Source organism: Ailuropoda melanoleuca, chromosome 1, assembly GCF_002007445.2.
Source record: "Ailuropoda melanoleuca isolate Jingjing chromosome 1, ASM200744v2, whole genome shotgun sequence".
Classification (NCBI taxonomy): Eukaryota; Metazoa; Chordata; class Mammalia; order Carnivora; family Ursidae; genus Ailuropoda; species Ailuropoda melanoleuca.
This window is the reverse complement of record NC_048218.1, coordinates 172,787,112-172,806,782: the sequence shown is the minus strand read 5'-3', so window position 1 is coordinate 172,806,782 and position 19,671 is coordinate 172,787,112. Positions and strand designations below refer to the sequence as shown.

Here is a 19,671-nt window from a genome sequence, read left to right as displayed (position 1 = left end):
GGGTGAGCTGTGTGTGTGTGTGTGTGTGTGTCTGCTGCATTCCTTCTCTGGGGAGGCAGGCGGAGCACAGCTGTGGCTATTGGGCCCAGAGCACAGCTGTAGTCAACCGGCCAGTCGACACTGCGGCACATGGTGTCACGATCTCATTACTCAAGTGTGCCCAGCTCAAGCTGCTGCATGATTGGCTTTGGTCAGGGCCACGGTTAGGAGAGGAATTCTATGCACTTTGCAGGAACAATTTCGCAATGCTTCATATTGCATTTGCCACACGTTCTCGTAAAAATATCACAAACCCAAGCCTGTTTGCATAAAGCCAAACTGCTGGTTGCCAGCTTCATGTACTAATCCCGAGGAATTCTGGTTATCATTTGACCTTGGGGCTTTTGTTGCCACCATGTTTTCATCTTGATTTTAACACAGCTAAGTTAAATATGATGCATATTTTGTTCAATTAATAACGTTAAGAATAGAAAAGAGAACCACAAGGTCAATAAATCATTAATGTATTTGGTGGTGATGGCAGTAGATTATACTTTGAGAAAAATTACCGACTTATTGACAACAACCAAGAATAGCAAATGTAAATTCTCCTTACTTAGATATCTTTTTATTAGTCTTCTTTTTCTTCTTCTTTTTATTTGAAATGATGAAATGAAACTAACAGCATTTCCCTTTTTTGCTATTTTGCAGAAAAAACCGCTGTCTGCAATAATAAAGGAAGTCTGTGATGGGTAAGTATTACTTAGGATTCATCTGAGTTGCTTCAGTCCAGAAATTGAGAAGCTAATAAAGTATTCCTGAGCAATTATAAAATGTTATTCCTAACATGAATTACTATGTAAGATTTACATGCGTTCTTACACCAAAAGATTACTGTTGTTCCTCAAAGAGCAGAAAGTGTGAAATGGCTGGCGAATGCACACTGGGATCAGTTTTATTTATTTTGAAAAGTTGTGGTTCATTCATCCTACTCAGCAGGGAGCCATCTGAAGTTCCTGAGGTTAAATACACACCTCGTCTGATATAAATTGAGAGGACCATTTAGGTTCCCATAGAAGATGAAAGAATTTAAAAGACAAGCCCGTGTGTAGTTTGGCTGCAGGAGCTTCCCGGTGTTGGAGCTTTCTGCCTTGTCTTTGGCCCTAACAGTCCAAAGGAGAAGCACATAGAGAACTTGCGTGAGGTTTTTCTGCTTTCAGAGCAGAATTAGGAAGCGAGTCTTACTTGGAGTTTATTTAAGACCTGGGATACTTAAGGGGAATGTTTCCATCTGCAGCAAGCGTACTGATGATTGGGGGATTGTAGAACATGGAGGGAATGGGAATGAAACAGTTATCAAAAATTTAAATTGCATTCATTTCTTTTGTTTTCCCTCTTTCTGCTCCACTCCTTCAAAATGGGGAGGAATGTAACTTTGTATTTAAATACCCCGGCTCAAAGATGAAGACGAAATATTCCAGGCACTAGGCGAATAAGACCAACATGATTACAATGATCCTCAGTAGGAGATGGTTGGTCAGGCTGATGTCCTTTTGTTCTAGGAGCTGCACTGTGGGGGTGTGTTGGTGTGGGCCCAATTCCAAGGGTAGGGTGCTCCATTCATCTAACTGTGTCACGCTATAGAAATGAAAATGACCATCCTTTGTTTTTCTGATCAGTTCATGCTTGTGTTTTTAAGGTGGTCCCTTGCCAACCATGAGTACTTTGCACTGCAGCATGCTGATAGCTCAAACTTCTATATCACTGAAAAGGTAGGTCAACCACATTATTTGATCTGGGACACTCGTATCTAAAAAAATGAAAACATGACTGATATTGCCCCTGAACAGGACTAGACAAGACATAGTGGTCTAAATTTTGAATCCCTACCGTCCATGAAAATAGAGTGTACAGAGCAAACAACCGGTACTGTGGTATTAACAAGGCAACATGCAGCCCATTGAAGAGTGAAGACCAGACATGTTTCTGTATCCCGTTTTGGGAACTACCCTTGCCTTCTGACAGTGAATTTACAATTATTTTTCTTTCTTATTCCTTGGCATTTATTTGATATTTAATGACTCCTTTCTCAGACTTTTTTTTTTTTTTTTTAAGAACAGTCTCTAAGTCCAGTTTAAAGTGGTTGAAACGTGACAAGAAACCTTTCCAAAGGTGGCATTGTGTAGACACAGAGTGTTCCATGGCTCCTGGGAACTTGCTTTCTTCTTGGGTGTTTTTTTTCTTTATTCTTTAGGAAGCTTGGAGGAGAGGGAGCAAGTGGTAAAGACTACAGTTGTTCTGGCAGCAAGTAAAAGCAATGTCTTAGGGAGATCCTTGATAGGAGAAGGGAAAGCCAATGTGGGCCAGGCCCGTTTATGGATTTATTCCTCAAGTCTAACCTGTGTTATACACAATCCTGGCTTTGGATAACAGATAAGAAACTGAATCATAGAAGTCTGATGGCTTGGCCAATATCTCAGGGGTAGTAAATGATAGAATCAACAAAGGAAGTCCAAACTTGGTACTTCTGTCACTTTGCCTTTGGAAATTTCTAGAAGAGCTTAGCATTTAGCTCAGTTTTATGGAGAATTCACTGAAATAACATAGAGCCAATATTGTCCTCATGGAACTTTATAACCTTGTGGGCTTGGTGGGGAGGCAAGGGTCAGCCCTGTGAGCAGTTTTCATTACAACAAGGTGGTCAGTGCTGGGACAGAAGTGAATACAAAGTGCTCCTGGTGGAGGGGGCATTGGATGACCTCAGGCTCCAAGCTTTCTCCTCCCAAAGAGCAGTCCCTAGAGTGACTGTGAGTTTACCGGTGAATCAAGTGGTGGTGCAAGATGGAGGCAGTAACAAGGGTCCTGTTGCTCTGTGAGGGCTTGCTTTCCCCAGAGGAGTGTGTGTGTGGTAGGGGACAGGGGTTTAGGTGTGATGGGGGGGTCTTCAGTCCAGCCCAGAGGGAGTATAGCCAGAGGCCTGGAAATGCTTCTTAGAAATTGCTTTGTTCTTCCTAGATGGACCCTGGAATTTTCATAACTGATCATGTTTTCCTCTTCATACTAATTGACAGAAAGCTGAGAGTAAACAAGTAGACTAGATTTCCTGGCCTGTGTTGTATTTAATTTTGCTTGTTCCTTTGATTCATTCCACAAACACTTAGTTTCCTGTCTTTATTTTCCCTTAGCTTCATTTTCTCAATATTTTCCATTTATTCTATACTGCATTTATATGCTCTGCATACTATTCTTTGTGAGATAAAGAGGTTATAAATAAATAAGTTAAATATTTGCAGTTAATGTATTGCTGTGGCTATCTTTCAGCAGAATTCTGCCTTGTTTCAACTTGGTTAGCCTTTTAGAGATATTCAAATATTGCAACTTTTGCGGTATTATCAGAAAAGCGCTTGGATGGTTTTCTGCTATTTGGAGCATAATACAAGAAAGTATAAAAATCATTAAGTGATACAATTATAGGGCAATAGAAATTATAATAGGGTTTTTTAAATATCACCAATTAGTGGGTGGTGATATCAATGTTATTGGCTGCAATAGCATTAAAAATGAGAATATAATAGAATAAGTCACATTACATCACCTGTGTTGTCCGTAAATCCTTGTGTCGTATACACACATACACAACACATGTATATTGTGCTGGGTTTTTCCCCTGGGTTGTGGTAAAACCACAACCAAAAGTCATGGAATCACAAATATCCCTGCTTTTGATTCATCCGTATTGGCTTGTGTCCTCTGGGATTGTCCTGTCTTCTGTCCTCATTGTCAGGAGACCTCAGTTTACTGGAGATTACTATGACCAGACTGAAGGGAGAACCTTTCAGATATGTACGTTTTCAGATCCCACCCCCAGAGACTCAGACTGAATTGGCTTTGGAAATGGCCTAGGGTCTTACATTGTTTTACAGCTTCCCTGAAATTCTAATGTGGAAACATTAGACTTGGAGGAGTACAGGACTGGGGCTGGTTTTTAGACTTGGAGGAGTACAGGACTGGGGCTGGTTTTTAGTACCAATATCCCGTGTACCAGACTGTGCATCATGAACAGAGGTTATGCACGAAGTTTGACTTAGGGGTGTGTTTGTGCGCAGCCAATTCTTAAAATAATTTAAAAATTCAAATAATATTTATGCTTCTGTTCTAATTAAAATTAATGTATACTCAGAAAATTAAAACTACTCAGAACAGTGGGAAAATTGTTATTTTATCAGGCATTCCAGTACTTTTTTTTGTTTTTTTTTTGTTTTTTTAAGAAAATCTTGTGTTGCCTGAGGAAACTATTAATGTTGAGTTTGAAAGGGACCGCCATCTAAGTCTGTCACCCAGTCTGGCCATCTTCAGTGGGCGATAGCAGAGATTATTCTTCTATTAAGAGTTTAGGGAGTGAGAAGACTCATCTTCCCAATCATTGCCCTTTGTTTGTAAATAAAATGTCATCACTCTTCCTCCCGCAGCTGTTCCTGGGCACAGCTGTGTGTGCATGTGACATAGAACTCAACTTGACATGCACAGGGCAGGGGAGGGACCTCGGATCCTGGGTCACAGGGATAAACGTGGGCTACCTCCAGTCTGCTGTTAGGTCTGTCTAGGTCCTTGCAAGTACTCCTATAAATAGAGCCCGTTTTCCATTTTGAAGTAACGTATTTAGTATCATCTTGGTTACTTACAGCCCAGTGAGTTGTTAGGTAATATTTGCATTACCATGGTAACTGGTGACTAATTTTTGAAACTTATGCATTTTCTTCTTAGTTACTGATTTTCACTTGCATATGAGGTGGTCTCCCTCCCTCTGCCAGAGATAAAATATCATCTGTAATTTTAAAGGAGAAGAAAAATTCTCCAGGCTCGACAAGCTAACACATTTTGTGACTGATGGATGGGTGCTTGGGACTCTCTTCTAAGAGCCTCAGGGAGGCACCTCCCCTACTTTTCTCATGTTAGCCAAGCATATTTTCCAACATATTCTTCATTTGCTTATTGGGTCATTAACTTTGGTTTTTCAGTGCAGTGGGAGAGATTGTCCTGTTGTTGGGTAGCAATCAGCAAAAGCATTGCATGCAAATGCCTTACAGAAAGTTAAGTCAGCTACTCACAAGTTCAAATTCTGCCCCAGAAACTTTTATGTTTCAGGGTGATGTCCGGGGGAGGGGGGGGAGATAAAAAATAAAAAGTGAATTGTGTATCTTTTTTCAGCTTTATTGAGGTATAATTGACAAATAAGATTGTAAGATATTTAAGTGTACATCATGGTGATTTGACATATGTATACACCGTGAAAGGATTCCCCCCATGTAATCAACACATCTGTCACCTCATCTATTTATTTATTCATTTATTTATTTGGTGGGAACATTTAAGTTCTTCTCTCTTAGCAAATTTCAGTTACATAATATAGCATTATCAGCTATAGTCATATAGTTTACATTAGGTCCTCGAGCTTGTTCATCTTGTAGTTGAAAGTTTTTGTTCTTTTATCAGCCTCTTGTTATCCACTCCAGCTCCTGGCAACCACTTTTCTTTTCTTTTCTTTTCTTTTCTTTTCTTTTCTTTTCTTTTCTTTTCTTTTCTTTTCTCTTTTCTTTTCTTTTCTCTTTTCTTTTCTTTCTTTTCAAGATTTATTTATTTATTTTAGAGAGAAAGAGAGAGTGAGTGGGGGGAAGGGCAGAGGAAGAGAATCTTCAAGCAGACTCCCCACTGAGCGCAGAGCCTGACACAGGGCTCCATCTCATGACTCATGAGATCATGACCTGAGCCGAAACCAAGAGTCAGACATTCAAAAGACTGAGGCACCCAGGTGCCCCAACCACTTTTCTACTCCATTTCTATGAGTTTGACTTAAGTGATACCATGCAGTGTTTGTCTTTCTCTGTCCCACTTACCTCACTTAGCATAATGTTTTCAAGGTCCACCCATGTTGTTGCTAATGGCAAGATTTCCTTCTTTCCCATGGCTGAATAATATTCCATCGTACACATACACCACATATTTTTTATCCATTCATCTGTGGACAGACACTAAGGGTGTTTCTGTACCATGGCTGTCGTGAATAATGCTGCAGTGAATATGGAAGTGCATGCGGTCTCTTCAATAGCCTATTTTCATTTCCTTTGGGTAAATATTCAAAAGTGGGGCTGCTGGTTCATATGGTAGTTTTATTTTTGAAATTTCTCCATACTGTTTTCCCTCTTGGCTGCACCAATTTACATTCCCACCAACAGTGTATGAAGGTTCCCTTTTCTCCACATCCCGGTCAACACTTATTGATGTATTTGCTGATGGCCATTCTAACAGGTGTGAAGTGATAGCTCATTGTGATTTTGGTTTGCATTTCCCTGAAAATGAGTGATGTCGAGCACCTTTTCATGTACTTGTTGGCCATCTGTATGTCTTTGGGAAAATGTCCATTCAGTTTCTCTGCCCATTTTTTAAAGGGATTGTTTGGTTTTTTTGCCATTGAGTTGTGTGAGTTCTTTGTGTATTTTGGATATTAACCCTTTATCAGATATATGATTTGCAGTTGTTTTTTCCCATTCCGTGAGTTACCTTTTCATTTTGTTGATGGTTTCCTTACTATTAAGAGGGCCTTTTAGTTTGACATATCCCACTTGTTTATTTTTGTGAATTGTACGTTTAAGTATTCCAGTGGAATTTGTCTTTCCCAAAAGAGTTTTATATAGAGCGAATGCTAAGGATTTCAGCTCATTATCTCCTTTCCAGCAGGTGATGCATGTGTTATTATGTCCATTTTACAATGCGCGAGACGAAACCGAGAGAGGCCAAGCAACGGTTGTTGAGGTCATGCACATGGGCAGTGGTCAAGCTGAGGCTTGGACCCAGGTGATCTTTCTGCAAAGCTTTCTAGGTCATCTCCTGGAAACCCTTAGTCCCCACTGCCTGGGCCCCAATTTGTTCATGATGCCTTATCTCTACTGACCCCAGGCCAGTGATCCTGATGGTAACCAGCTCAAGAAAATTAATGCAGGAAGTTACAGCCTGTGAGCACAGCTTCAGTCTGTGGCTTCTTTATTCCCTAAGAGGATAACTTGGAGGAAGTTGTAATAGGTAGTCTTCCACTCACGGGGGATTAGCAAAGTACAGTTGACCCTTGAACAACATGGGTTTGACGTACATGGGTCCACTTATACATAGATTTTTTTTCTTTTTTTATAAATACAGTACAGTTACTGTAAATGTATTATCTCTTCCTTATGAATTTCTTAATAACATTTTTGTTTCTCTAGCTTTATGTAAGAACACAGTATATAATACATAATAACATACAAAATATGTGTTCATGGGCTGGTTATGGTATTGGTAAGGCTTACAGTCAACAGTAGGCTATTAGTAGCTCAGTTTTGGGGGAGTCAAAAGTTACATGTGGATTTTTGACTGTGGTGGGGGTCAGTGTCCCTGGCTCCTGTGCTGTCACTTGTCAGCTGTACATTTTCATTTGCCTTTGGTATGGATTATATGATTGTCTAAGGTAGTATTATTGCACTAATACCGTTCTTTTAAGGGAAGTTGCCTGGTCATCCTTAACCCTAAGCATGCAGAGAGCATGGGGCATGATGAAGGCTGCCGTCAGTAGAGTGTATACTCTACTGTTAACCCCTACTACCACCTGTTTCAGAATGTCTGAAGTCTGGTGATACTCCTTGACAGGATCTTAGTTAGATGAATTCTTATTGTGTAGTAACAGAGATGACCATGACTCATTCGGGCTCTCTCGGCAAAGGTGGTGCCAGCAACCTATGGGAAGGGAATGAGGTCATTTGAGAAGCACCCCTTTTTATGCCATTTTCACTTCCCACGTGCTCTCGGTTCTCAGAGGCCTTGAGCCTCCCAGAACCTGGGCAGATAGGGATTGTGTCCCTGGGATTTGTATCCCTTGCCCAGTCAGGATACCACTTGATTACCATGTGTCATTTCAGTTATCATGCATTGAGTCCTGAGCTCCACAAAGAGCATAGTGAGAAGAATATGTCCCATTCTCTGCATTTGTGACCTCAAGGTCTAGTGGAGGAGATAGTCTTGAAATGGGCACAGGTTTTGAGGAAGGGGAGGAAAGAGCCAAGTAATTATAGAAGGGAAGAGGGAACCAAAAGGGTCCTGGAGCAGGCTAGCTATGTCTGACCTGAATTTGGGAAATCAATTCCTTCAAAGACCGAACTCCCTTTGTTTAGCACCCTGGCTGGCCAGTTTAGGAGTTATTTGGCTGGGGGAGCAACTGCTATGAACATTTGTTGGATGATTGTTATGTGGCAGTATCTCCCCGGCAAGAGCTTCACATGGACTGTTGTCTTATTGAATCTTCAAAAAAAAAAAAAAAAAAAAGCCTATGAACCAGGTTTTGTTGTTACACATTGCATTTTTCAGAGGGCACACCTGAGGCTCAGGGGTATAAGTAAGTGAGCTGGGTCTGGGCCCTGGAAGACTGATTCCAGAGCCAGCGTCCCAGGCTATTAGGCTGTACTGAGACAGGCAGGCATTTCGGCAGTTCTCATCATGCCATACCATGAGTGGGAGGTATGCCAGCTCTTGGTGCTGGAGATCAAAGTAGATCTTTCCATCCTCTTCTTTTGCCTCCCTGGTTTCCTCTGCTGAACGTCCTCATTCTACCAGCTCTTGGTCCTCCAGAAAGCGTTTGATACATACACCTTTGACCTAGTAACCCAATTTGATCGGCAGTGCTGAATCAAGTATTTCACCTCAGAAATTTCGCAAAGGTACACACATCACCAGTAGAGCTTCTTTTCCATTTGGGACAAGGCTAGTGAGCCCAAGGGTACTTGTTTCAAACTCTGTGTGGGATGGCCAGCTTCATACAGAGATGGTGGATGGCGCCTCTGAATGGGCTCAGCTAACACAGGGGCACATGTCTCTGCTGGTCCCTATGCTGAATTAGAGCCGGGCTGTCGTGTGCCTGGCTCAAGAACATCATAATGAAAACAATACAAATTTGTACGTATGCCTTGGGTAAGTTTTATTTCAAACGTACCCCTTTTTGTCTGATGGACATAGGCTATCTAATAAAAGAGAGAGTAGGGGCATTTGTGTTAACCACATCTTCCTGTTTCATATTGGTGTCCTTAAGCACTAGACATCTCACGCCAACTTGGTTTATCTTTTTTTTTTTTTTTAAAGATTTTATTTATTTATTTGACAGAGATAGAGACAGCCAGCGAGAGAGGGAACACAAGCAGGGGGAGTGGGAGAGGAAGAAGCAGGCTCATAGCGGAGGAGCCTGATGTGGGGCTCGATCCCATAACGCCGGGATCACGCCCTGAGCCGAAGGCAGACGCTTAACTGCTGTGCCACCCAGGCGCCCCCAACTTGGTTTATCTTTTAAAAGTGGCTAAAATTTTGTGGGGTTGGAGGTATTTCTGAGAAAAGATTGGTGAATTTTCTTCTATTTTAAATGTAATGTGAAAGTGTAAAACTTTTTGAATAATAAAACTACAGGACAATAGAATTAATAATATTTTTCAAACTGTAAATCATCACTCATTAGTGGGAATGAAATCATTTTAGTCAGAAGAGCTTTAAGAATGGACTATAAAAGTGTACAAAAGTATCAGTCTATTATATGTGTGGTTCTGTGAAATATTTGCTTCTCATACATTCATAGATAATACGTGGATAGTCTACGTTTTTGCATTGCCTTGGGGTCAGAAATGTTTGAAAGTCACTGAAAAATCATTACAAGGGAGGGTTAACTAGGGAGAATAAAATACAAGGCTGTATTTAAGTTTAATAGTTTAAGAAAGCCTCACGTTTGGAGTGTGCTCTTCCCTGAAGAAAGTAACACAAATACACAGACCACCCACCACTACCACCACCAAATAAAATATAGAGCCAACTGAGGCATGTCTTTTCCTGGGGAGCTGTCCTTCTCCTGGTTCCTGGGAGGAGCAGCTGTATGACCTGGTGCCGTGTGTCCTTTTCCTGTTGCCCACAGCTAATGGCTCCAGGAGCTGACACCTTACCCTAGCTGGGCCCCCATGCGTTCTCTTCTGGGAATCTGAAATTGAGAGGTGAGTGGGGTGATGGTGTTTGCTGGAACGGGAAAGTCATATGGAATCACATTTGATGGCAGATAAATCTTCCTGCAAGCTTGGTGGACCGAGTTGTAAGGGCACAAAGTAAAACCAGCCTGCAGGAAGGATTGAGATTAAGTGGGGATGAAGTCCCCTGAGGGAGTCAGAGGAGCTGGAGAGGGAGAAGATTCCCATCCTGATTTCTCTCTCTGCCTTCTGTTTCCTGTCTTTGCCACCCCTGTGAGAGGACCTGCTGGGGCCTTTCAGTCCTGCCCCTTTACTTAAACCACTTTAAGTTGGTCTTAGTTACTCTTGATCAAAGAACTTTCACTGGGATTGGCGTCTTAATTTGAGCAAACCAGAACCCAGGAATGTTGTAAATTTCCTGACCCAGCCACATTACACTGGCTTTTCTGCTGCCTGTGGTATAAGATTCTAAATTTGTTCAACGGAAGCCACTGTTGCTGCCTCTGCAAGCCTACCCCTCAGCCAGGTGTGACCAGCACGGGCCACCACCTGCAGACCTGGGCCAGTGCCCCAGGCCTGGCTCTCAGCAGGCAGGAATGCAAAGAAAAATGTTCCTGCTTTTCACCTTGCCCTGTGCCTTCAGCTCCCCTGGGGCTCCTGACTCCAAGCATTTCTCTCGTGCTGCCCCTTTGCTCTCTCCCTTGTCTTCCCTCACAACCTGGTGCCTGCTGTGGACTTGTTAAAGACTCCACATTCACATGTGCCTTGCTGCTGAGTTCTTTCTTTTTTGACTTGTGATTGAACCTGACTTCTGTTATGGATGCTCCTTGCCCTATTGGCTGCTGGAATGCCTGTTACCAGCTTTTGGAAAGCACTGGACTCTACTAGACAGGCTACTTGTACTGGATCTGCCAGCTCATAATCCAGGTCTGTCAAACAGAAACAGCCATGCCAGCAGGAAATAAGAAAACACAACAACAACTATGTATGCATATAGTCAATAAAAGAAACTTGTATTGACTTTCCCTATGTGCCAGGCACTGTGCTGAGCTCAAGATAGTTCCAACTTCTTGATTTTCAAAGTCCAAAACGGGAGAGAGACAGATAAGTATTTACCCCAAATTAGCCAGCTACAATTTTAAGTGTCACAAAGGACAGATGAAAGCATCCAGACCTAATTTAGCCTGAAACAGGTGACATTTAAGCAGAGATCTAAGACAAAGGTAGAGGGGGAGGCACTTAAAATGGGCAAGATGTGTCTAGACAGTTTTTACAGAAGCCTCAATTGTCAAGGCCTTGTAAGGCCATAAGAGGGATTTTAACTTTTTTTTTTTTTTTTTAAAGTGGGCTCCTCTCTATGCGCTATGCGTGAAGCCCAACACAGGACTTGAACTGAAAACCCTGAGATCAAGACCTGAGCTGAGATCAAGAGTTGGATGCTTAACCAACTGAGCCACCAGGTGCCCTTAGGATTTAAACTTTATTGTGAGAGCACCAGGGAGCCTTCAGAGGGTTTTAAACAAAACCATAAATGATTGGACTGCAGGCTCCCCTGGGCTTAGTCTGAGTGCACCATGGGAAGAGTGGTAAGCCTATGCTAGAAATTATCAGAAAACCATTTATTATGGAGAGGAAAGAAATGCAAGGGTAGTTTGAAATATATCTAGAGACTGACATCAAATGCTGAGTGGCACTCTTGATTCCAAGGTGAAATGGGACCAGATAAGAATCTTCTTGAAATGTCTGCCTTTAAAAAGCTTGCTATCAATTAACCTCCTTGATATCCTGGCTAAGGTTAATAATAACACATTGCAGTTAAATAAAACTGCTCTTTTTATTTATTTCCGTATCTTCTTGATGAATTTGTTGATTTACACAGCCAGATAAAATGTTAAACTTACACTTACCTGACTAACATTCAATTTTAACTTCCCTCTTGGATACTCCTAATTTAGGATGTAAAAATTTTCAACTTATATTCATAGGAAAATAAGTAGAAAAAAATCTGTAATAGATTGGGGCATGGGAGTACAAGAGGGAGAAAATGATTTGCTCAGATTTGACAGTTAAACATGTGCTGGGGTGAGAAAGATAATGAAGTGCCTGATTTCATAGTTTTCAGTCTGGAGGTTGACTGGATTGACACCAATTGATTATTGATGGGGGTCACGTTTGGAAACGTTATTGGGAATATGATTTTTGAATCAATTAGGTTTACACTTTGACCCTGTGTTTTTGGACCTATATGATTCAGTACACATTAAAAAAAATCTTTTAAGTAGGATCTGAACTCTTCTTTATTTTTTAAACATCTGACTCATACACCATAAAATATGCCCAATTAAGATATATGCTGCAATGGTTTTAGTGTATTTATGGTATAACATGTAGTGCTTTACTCTCTAGATAATAAATGTGTCCCGTCCCCCCTGGGGTATTTTCATCGTCCATAACTGCAGCTCTCAGACTTACATGTAGATCACGTGTTAAATTTGAGATTTAGATTCAGTAGATTAAGTCTGGGGTTCGAGCATTTTCAACAAGCCTGGGTGGTCCTAGTGCCATATTTGAACACTACCACTAGAAGTGGGAGCAGCTTCTGGATCTTTCCCCTGATTCCTGCCTATGATGAAATCCCATATTACGAATTCTTACTGCCTTGTAGGCCTGTGTGCTCCCTGAACTGGAGGCATCATTCTGGTTGGTTTCCACTGTTGCTGAGAGAGAATGAGGTCCAACCTCCTCACTTCCTTCACCTGGCCATCAATGTGCGTCACAGTCTAACCCCAGGCAACATTTTCAATGTTGCTGTCTTTCTCTTGTTCGCTCAGCTTTAGACAAGCTGCCTTAGTGTTCTCCAAATAAACCTTGCTCTTCGAATTTAATCCTGCTCCTCCTTCTGCCCCTCCCTCCCAGTGTGTTTCAGGTACAAGGTAGGTGCTGGGGGTAAAGACAGGAAATGACATACTCCTTGCTTCTGGGGAGATGCCGCTTAGCAACAAACACACATTGGAAACAGTGTTATTAAAATAACCACCACTTCAGGACAGCTGACCTTCTCTTCAACCAACCCTAAATTGTTTGAGCTGGAAGAAACCTTGACTGCTTGCCTGAAATAATCTTTTTTTTTTTTTAAGATTTTATTTATTTATTTCAGAGAGAGAGAGTGTGTGTGTGTGTGTGTGTGCACATTGGAGGGGGGCGGGGAGTGGGGAAGGGGCAGAGGGAGAAGCAGACTCCCCACTGTGTGGGGAACCCCGCTCTGGGCTCCATTCCAGGACCCTGCGATTGATCATGACCTGAGCCAAAGTCCGATGGTTAACCGACTGAGCCACCCAGGGGCCCCTTCATGCAATAATCTTAACCCCAAATTTGGAGATTAGTGTCTTAATTTAGTCCTTTTGTAAATTTCTTCCCTTCTCTACTGCTATCAGAATCATTGCTTCTTTAGGTTACTGTCTCTTAGGTTCATTTGTTAGCTAATCAGAACTTGCATCTCTTTACTGTTGCCTTGAACTGATATTTAACTATTTGTGTGCTAATTTGTATTTCTACTCTGTGGGCTTAGAAATGCCTTGCAATCAAAAACTGCTTATTCCACCCCTAGATCCCCATTACAGTGTCTCACCTGGTTCCTTGAACAAAATAAGTAGATGTTTGAGGACTGTTTGTTGATTGAATGTGATGCAGTTTTCTTTGCAAATAGAAAGTACAATTAGTCTCTTAATAAATTATGTATGATGTTGGTTAATTCAATTATCAGAATATGCGCATACACTTTCAGATTATTCACTGTGGAGGAATTGTAGGGTGAGTAAATGAATCTTAATGCTTCTCTTAGTCTTAAATCAGTGTTAAAAAGTTTCGACTGGCTTTTGGTCCCACACAGCTTATTATCTTTTCCAAAATAAGTACAGTATATACATTCTCTCTCTCTCTCTCTCTCATGCACACACACACACCTATACTTAGTTGGATATCAATTAAAAATTTTTGAAGATACATGAGTTTTCATAAAATAATAAACCAGTTGCATGGATTGAAGTACTCCGTGTTTGGAATAAATGATCCATTTCTGAGAATGTGGTCAACCTAAGGAATTTATCTCCAGTTCACAGCAATAGCCATGCGGAGGGAAAGTAAGAGCCCCCCCCCGGACCTTATATTATACAAATAAATCTTTATTGTGTAGATAATCAGCCAGTAATCCAGTTTCAAAGTCAGTAATCCAGTTTCAAAGTCAGTATAATCATTTTTTCATTGTGGCAAATAACAAACTCCTAAAAATCAAACTGTATTTGTGAATGATAATTTACCCTTAATTATGTGATAGTTCATTTCTGAGAAAGAGTGTTTTACTTTATCTCACTGTGGGGAACCATTAATATTCATGTGGCTCACCCATCTCAAGTTCTTTATTTCAGGCAATTGGCTCTGAGGAAGCAGTGGTCACAGGAGAGCAGAGAGAATGCTAGGCTTAAATAAATACTTCAGAGTTTCCGTGAAGGAAAATAGGACCCATGACTTAGGAACCTTGTTGGCATTCTCTACCCCACCCCCCACATACTCTTTTTCATTAAATGAAGGAGAAGCTTAGGATAGTCACACTCCACTGTGGTGACCCATTTTCCAATAACCAGTGAACCACCGAATGCAACTCTTTGCAGTTGGCATTACGTGTACATATGGTGGAAACAAGTCACCAAGAACAGAGGTTGGAGCAAGAATTTTGACCAATACAAAGAATGCTTTGAAATAGGTCATCTTGTATTTGCTTGTGTCTTAGTCCTTTCAGGCTGCTATAATAAAATACCATAGACCGAGTGGCTTATAAACAACCAAATTCTATTTCTCACAGTTCTGGAAGCACCTTCATCTTGGTGAATTTGGTGTCTGGTGAGGGCCTCGCTTCTTGGTTCATAGATGGCCATCTTGTCACTGTGCCCTCACATGGCAGAAGGGTAGAGAAAGCTCCCTAGGGTCTCTTTTATAAGGGTATTAATCCCATTCATGAAGGTAAAAGCCCACCTTCCCAAAGCCCCACCTTCTAAAACCATCACTTTGGGCATTAGGATTTAACAAACACATTTTGGGGAGACATAAGCATTCAGTCTGTAACATCTGGCCTCATGCGAACCAACAGTGTTTTATAATCATCCCCAGACCTTACATTTTGAGTTTCTTCAAGTCAAGAACCAAAAGATTATTAATAGGATTAACATTTAGATTTTATTAGACCTATTCGATTTTTCCCAATTCTGCAGATGAAGACAAAAGGCTGCGTTGAACGATGAGCAGCCTGATAGCCATATGGTGCACCTGGTATTTGATTGCTGTGATGTTGTTTGGGATAGGAATGATAGGTACTACTTTTTCTTCCCTCAGCCCTTCTCAATCCATCAAGCCCAACTTGTGAAAATTGAAACACACACCACTTATGAAAGTTGAAACACACACCCCCGTACACACACACACACGCACACGTGCAAACATGCCTTGGATTGTCCTGAATTTTGCTCACAAGCTTTCCAGCCCTGGCATTGGGCTTTCACCAGCCGTTGCCTTTTCTGGGAATGTCATCTCACCTCTATCCTGCTGTTTTGCTCTCAGTGACTCAAACTAAATTGGCAGTAGACTTTCTGAAGTTTTCTGTAAAAACATTTTTTTGGGTGGTTTTAGAATTTCCTAATTAGAGTTCGGGAATTGGATGGGAGCTATCATTTTAAATCATTTGGTGCTTTTCCTCTAGGGAAGACTTGGAAGAATATATACTTATTTCAGGATGAAGGGGGAAAAAAAAGCCAGTCTAAGTTGAGTCACATAAATGAGAGGGTGCAGGAGAGAGGAGGTACTGACTGCCATCAGTATTACTCAGATGTCAGTGGTTTTATGACATGTTATTTAATGTTTACCACTGACTGTTGGATAGAGGCTATCATGCTGATTACACAGGCAGCTAACTTTTTTTTTTTTTTTTTTTTTTTTGCTTAGGCTCCCTAGCTTGGGTTTGGNTATTTTTTTTTTTTTTTTTTTTTTTTTTTGCTTAGGCTCCCTAGCTTGGGTTTGGTAAGATAGGACTGCTTCTAGAATTGCAGGCAAAGATAAATGCCAGAGGTCATGATAATTCCATGTTCTCTAGTTCAGCTATTAAACCAATGAATAGATTGACTCAAGTACTCAAACATTTAACTGTGTAATGCTCAGATACAGAATGAGTGACACACTCTGAAGGCAGGCACTTGTTTACCAAAAATGGCCCGGAAACACTAGAATACTCCTTCTAAACAAAGCTAACAACAGTAAAAAACAAAACCAGTTATCAGTAGAGGAGAATGGCTCTGCGACTCTTACAATGTGTTCCAAAGCCAGCAACTTAATTGCAAATTTCCTAAACACAATCTCATTTATGTTTTTTATACTTCAGAAATGAGGTTTATTTTTTTCTAGATTTTAGACTATGTTTCTCAAAGTTTTAGGATGGAAACACAATATAGACATCGTGTGTTTGTGTCAAAGGATAAAGGGTTCATGAAACATTACTATACTACTTGGAAATTCTTTTTTGTTGTTAGTTTTAGTCTGTTATTTTCTGTATTATTTTTGTTTTTAAAATGTTTGCTAGGACCCTTCAGGATGATTTAGTGATTATTAATGGTGTGATCCACAGTTTGAAAACCTTTTTATTACAAGGTCAAGGACAAAGTTAGATTTTCTCACCTTTGTTATCCTAATATCTAGAACAATGCTCAATAAATATTTGTTTCATGCAAAATGAATACCCACTACAATAGTAAATCAGTGACCCAAGGGCAGACTTGAGGGGTGAGTATGAACAAAGATCAAAAGAAAAAGAGAAATAAAAAAAGAAAGTTAGGTAGACAGACTGGGGAGAGAGCAGAGGAAAGATATCTTAACCTCCACCTGCTTGCAACTGTTTTCTGGCTGTGACAGTGGGTGACATAGGGGTTCTAGGTTGCCCACTCTTTCCACTGTGATCACAGTTTATTTACAGTACTAATTACTGTGTGACCATTTCTTTTTAATCTCCATTCCTCCAGTTATCTATTGTTGCATCAAAGAAACACCCCAAACTTAGAAACATGAAACAAAAACCCATTCTCAGTGGAAACGATTAGTTATACTCATTGATGCTCTGGGTCAGGGATTTGGATGCGGCAAAGCAAGGATGATGCCTTGCCATTGCTTGATGATGTCTGGAGTCTCGTTTGGAAAGACACAAATATCTGGGGGATAGAATCATTTAGAAGCTTCGTCACTGGTATGTCTGGCCTCTGGACTGGGATGACTCAAAGGCTCGGCTCAGCTGGGACTGTAAACTGGAGTCCCTACATGTGGCCTTTGCATGTGGCTTGGGCTTCCTCATAGCATGTGTCAGTGTTCCGGGAAGCTCCCTGAGAGGGTACTTCCTAAGAGCCAGTGTTTCAAGAGAGCCAAGCAGAGGCTGCATGGCTCTTTGTGACCAAGCCTCATAAGTTCTCCGGAATCTTCTGCTATATTTGATTGCTTGAAGCTGAATAAGCCTGCCCAGATTCAAGGAGAGTGGACAGGGGACCTTCCTCTCTATGGAAAGAGTGGCAAATAACTTTGGGGCTTTTTAATTAAACCACTGCATGCAACATCTTTTTACCTTTGTCTTTCAGCAAAGAGCTGTCAGATGAGTTTACTACCTCCCAGAAGTTATTCAGAGATTAAACTCTGCCTTTTCACTGTTGCTAGATTTCAACTCCTTAAGCTAAGAGGAAGAAGAAAACATAAGAAAAGTAGAAGAAATTTTACATTATTAAAACATAGAGCAGCAATGAGACGATTTTCTACATTGGTGAAGGATATAGGAGGAGGAAAGATCTATTGCTTCTCTTTCTTGAGGATGGGGAGAGGGGAATAGTGATTGTGTAAACTGAGGAAGTGTTCACAGGTATTTAGAGGGACTCCATTAGGCACATTAATATTTATACCTCCTTCTTTTGAGTATAATTTTGGGGGATAGATTCACTTCCTTTACCATACGTGAAGTTTAAAGTTAAAAAATAAAAACGCTTTGTTACATCAGCTGGTTTTGTAAATTAGTAACTACTCTTCATCTTTCAAAGGTAGTCTTGAACTTGGTGCTTTAGCTAAAGAGAAAGATCTGAAAGAGACCTGGTGGATTAGTAGCAGTCCTATCAAGTCTTAAACTGGTGCAGGTCAAGTTAACCTTGGCGATTAAGCACACTCTTCATTTCTCACTCCTATGAGGAAAAAAAATAATAAAAAACAAAAAATAGCTTTAAAAATGATTGATTTTGTGATCTTATTTAAGATTTTCCATTTTATTAAGAGATGAATAGGAAGGGATAGCTTCCTCTTGCATTATGGTTGTTTAAAATGTATTTCTTCTTCTTTGCCATTCTTTCTCTGCTCCCTAATGTTTATTTATTTTTTTCTCCTGTGACCCTGTTTCTTCCCGCTGATTTTTTCCTTTCTGTCTGTGACTTCATTTTTCTTCCCCTCCATCTTTCCATAGTAACATCTTTAGGTTATTAGCCATATTTTATTTTATTTTTTTTTAAAGGTTTTATTTATTTATTTAAGAGCAAGTGAGAGAGAGAGAGCACATGAGGCGGGGGGAGGAGCAGAGGGAAAAGGAGAAGCAGACTCCCATCTGAGCAGGGAGCCGAATGTGGGACTCGATCTCAGGACCCTGGGATTATGACCTGAGCTGAAGGCAGACGCTGAATCGACTGAGCCACCCAGGCACCCCTGTTAGCCATCTTTAAAAAAAATGTCGCTTCCTGATCTCTGTTCATCTACTTTTTTTTCTCTTCCTCTGTGTTCAGATGTCCTCTCTCTTGCAACTTCAGACTCTCATGCCTTGTAGTTAGGTTTAGATTTTTAGATATAAAAAAATAAGGTGCCACTTTACTAATTTAATACAACTTATATAAAATAGTCCTTTTCCATTATTTGCTGCTTCTCAGCAAACCAATATGAAGTATCAAATTTCATTTAAAAAATTTACATAGAGTAAGCACTTTTGAGACATATTAGAAGCAGAGTAAAAATTGTTTAAATGATCACAGTCCTGTTATGCAGTGAAAACTGACATTTTAGTATACATACTTCAAACATAATTTGAATTTGGGTGTGTATTTGCTTTTGTAAAATGAGATCATATCTTACACATTCTTTCATAACTTGCATTTTAACATAATACATAGTGGACATCTTAACATGTTGTTAGTGTATATATTCTGTCCGTTTCATTGTGTAATGACAAATAAAATGCTTAATGCCGGCAAGACAGTATGCAAGGCGCCTAGCCCATGGTCATCCCTCAGTGAGTCATATTTCCTACTTATTTGTCAAACTTCCTTCATGGCTGAAAGTATTCAACTCAATTTATAATCAGTTCTTTTTGTTTGGACTTCTTACTTGCCTTTTTTCCTTTTCCTTTCCCTCTCTTTTTATTTTTATTTTTTAAAGATTTTATTTATTTATTTGACAGAGATAGAGACAGCCAGCGAGAGAGGGAACACAAGCAGAGGGAGTAGGAGAGGAAGGAGCAGGCTCATAGAGGAGGAGCCTGATGTGGGGCTTGATCCCATGACGCTGGGATCATGCCCTGAGCCGAAGGCAGACGCTTAACCTCTGTGCCACCCAGGCGCCCCTCTGT

The 19,671-nt window shown here is 40.6% G+C and overlaps 1 protein-coding gene across 8 annotated transcripts in view; it reads left to right on the top strand.

Moving 5' to 3' along the window:
* Positions 1-19,671, top strand: part of ELMO1 (engulfment and cell motility 1) — a 521,109-nt gene that overhangs the window by 122,730 nt on the left and 378,708 nt on the right. For 6 of the 8 annotated variants that reach the window (XM_034659738.1, XM_034659793.1, XM_034659646.1 and 3 more), the window contains exons 3-4: positions 691-731; positions 1,679-1,751. In XM_034659738.1, coding sequence (XP_034515629.1) covers positions 691-731; positions 1,679-1,751 — 114 coding nt within the window. Of the gene's footprint in view, positions 1-690; positions 732-1,678; positions 1,752-9,952; positions 10,029-11,342; positions 11,459-19,671 lie in introns of those variants that run through there. The other 2 variants (XM_034659955.1, XM_019802333.2) reach the window with 2 other exon arrangements.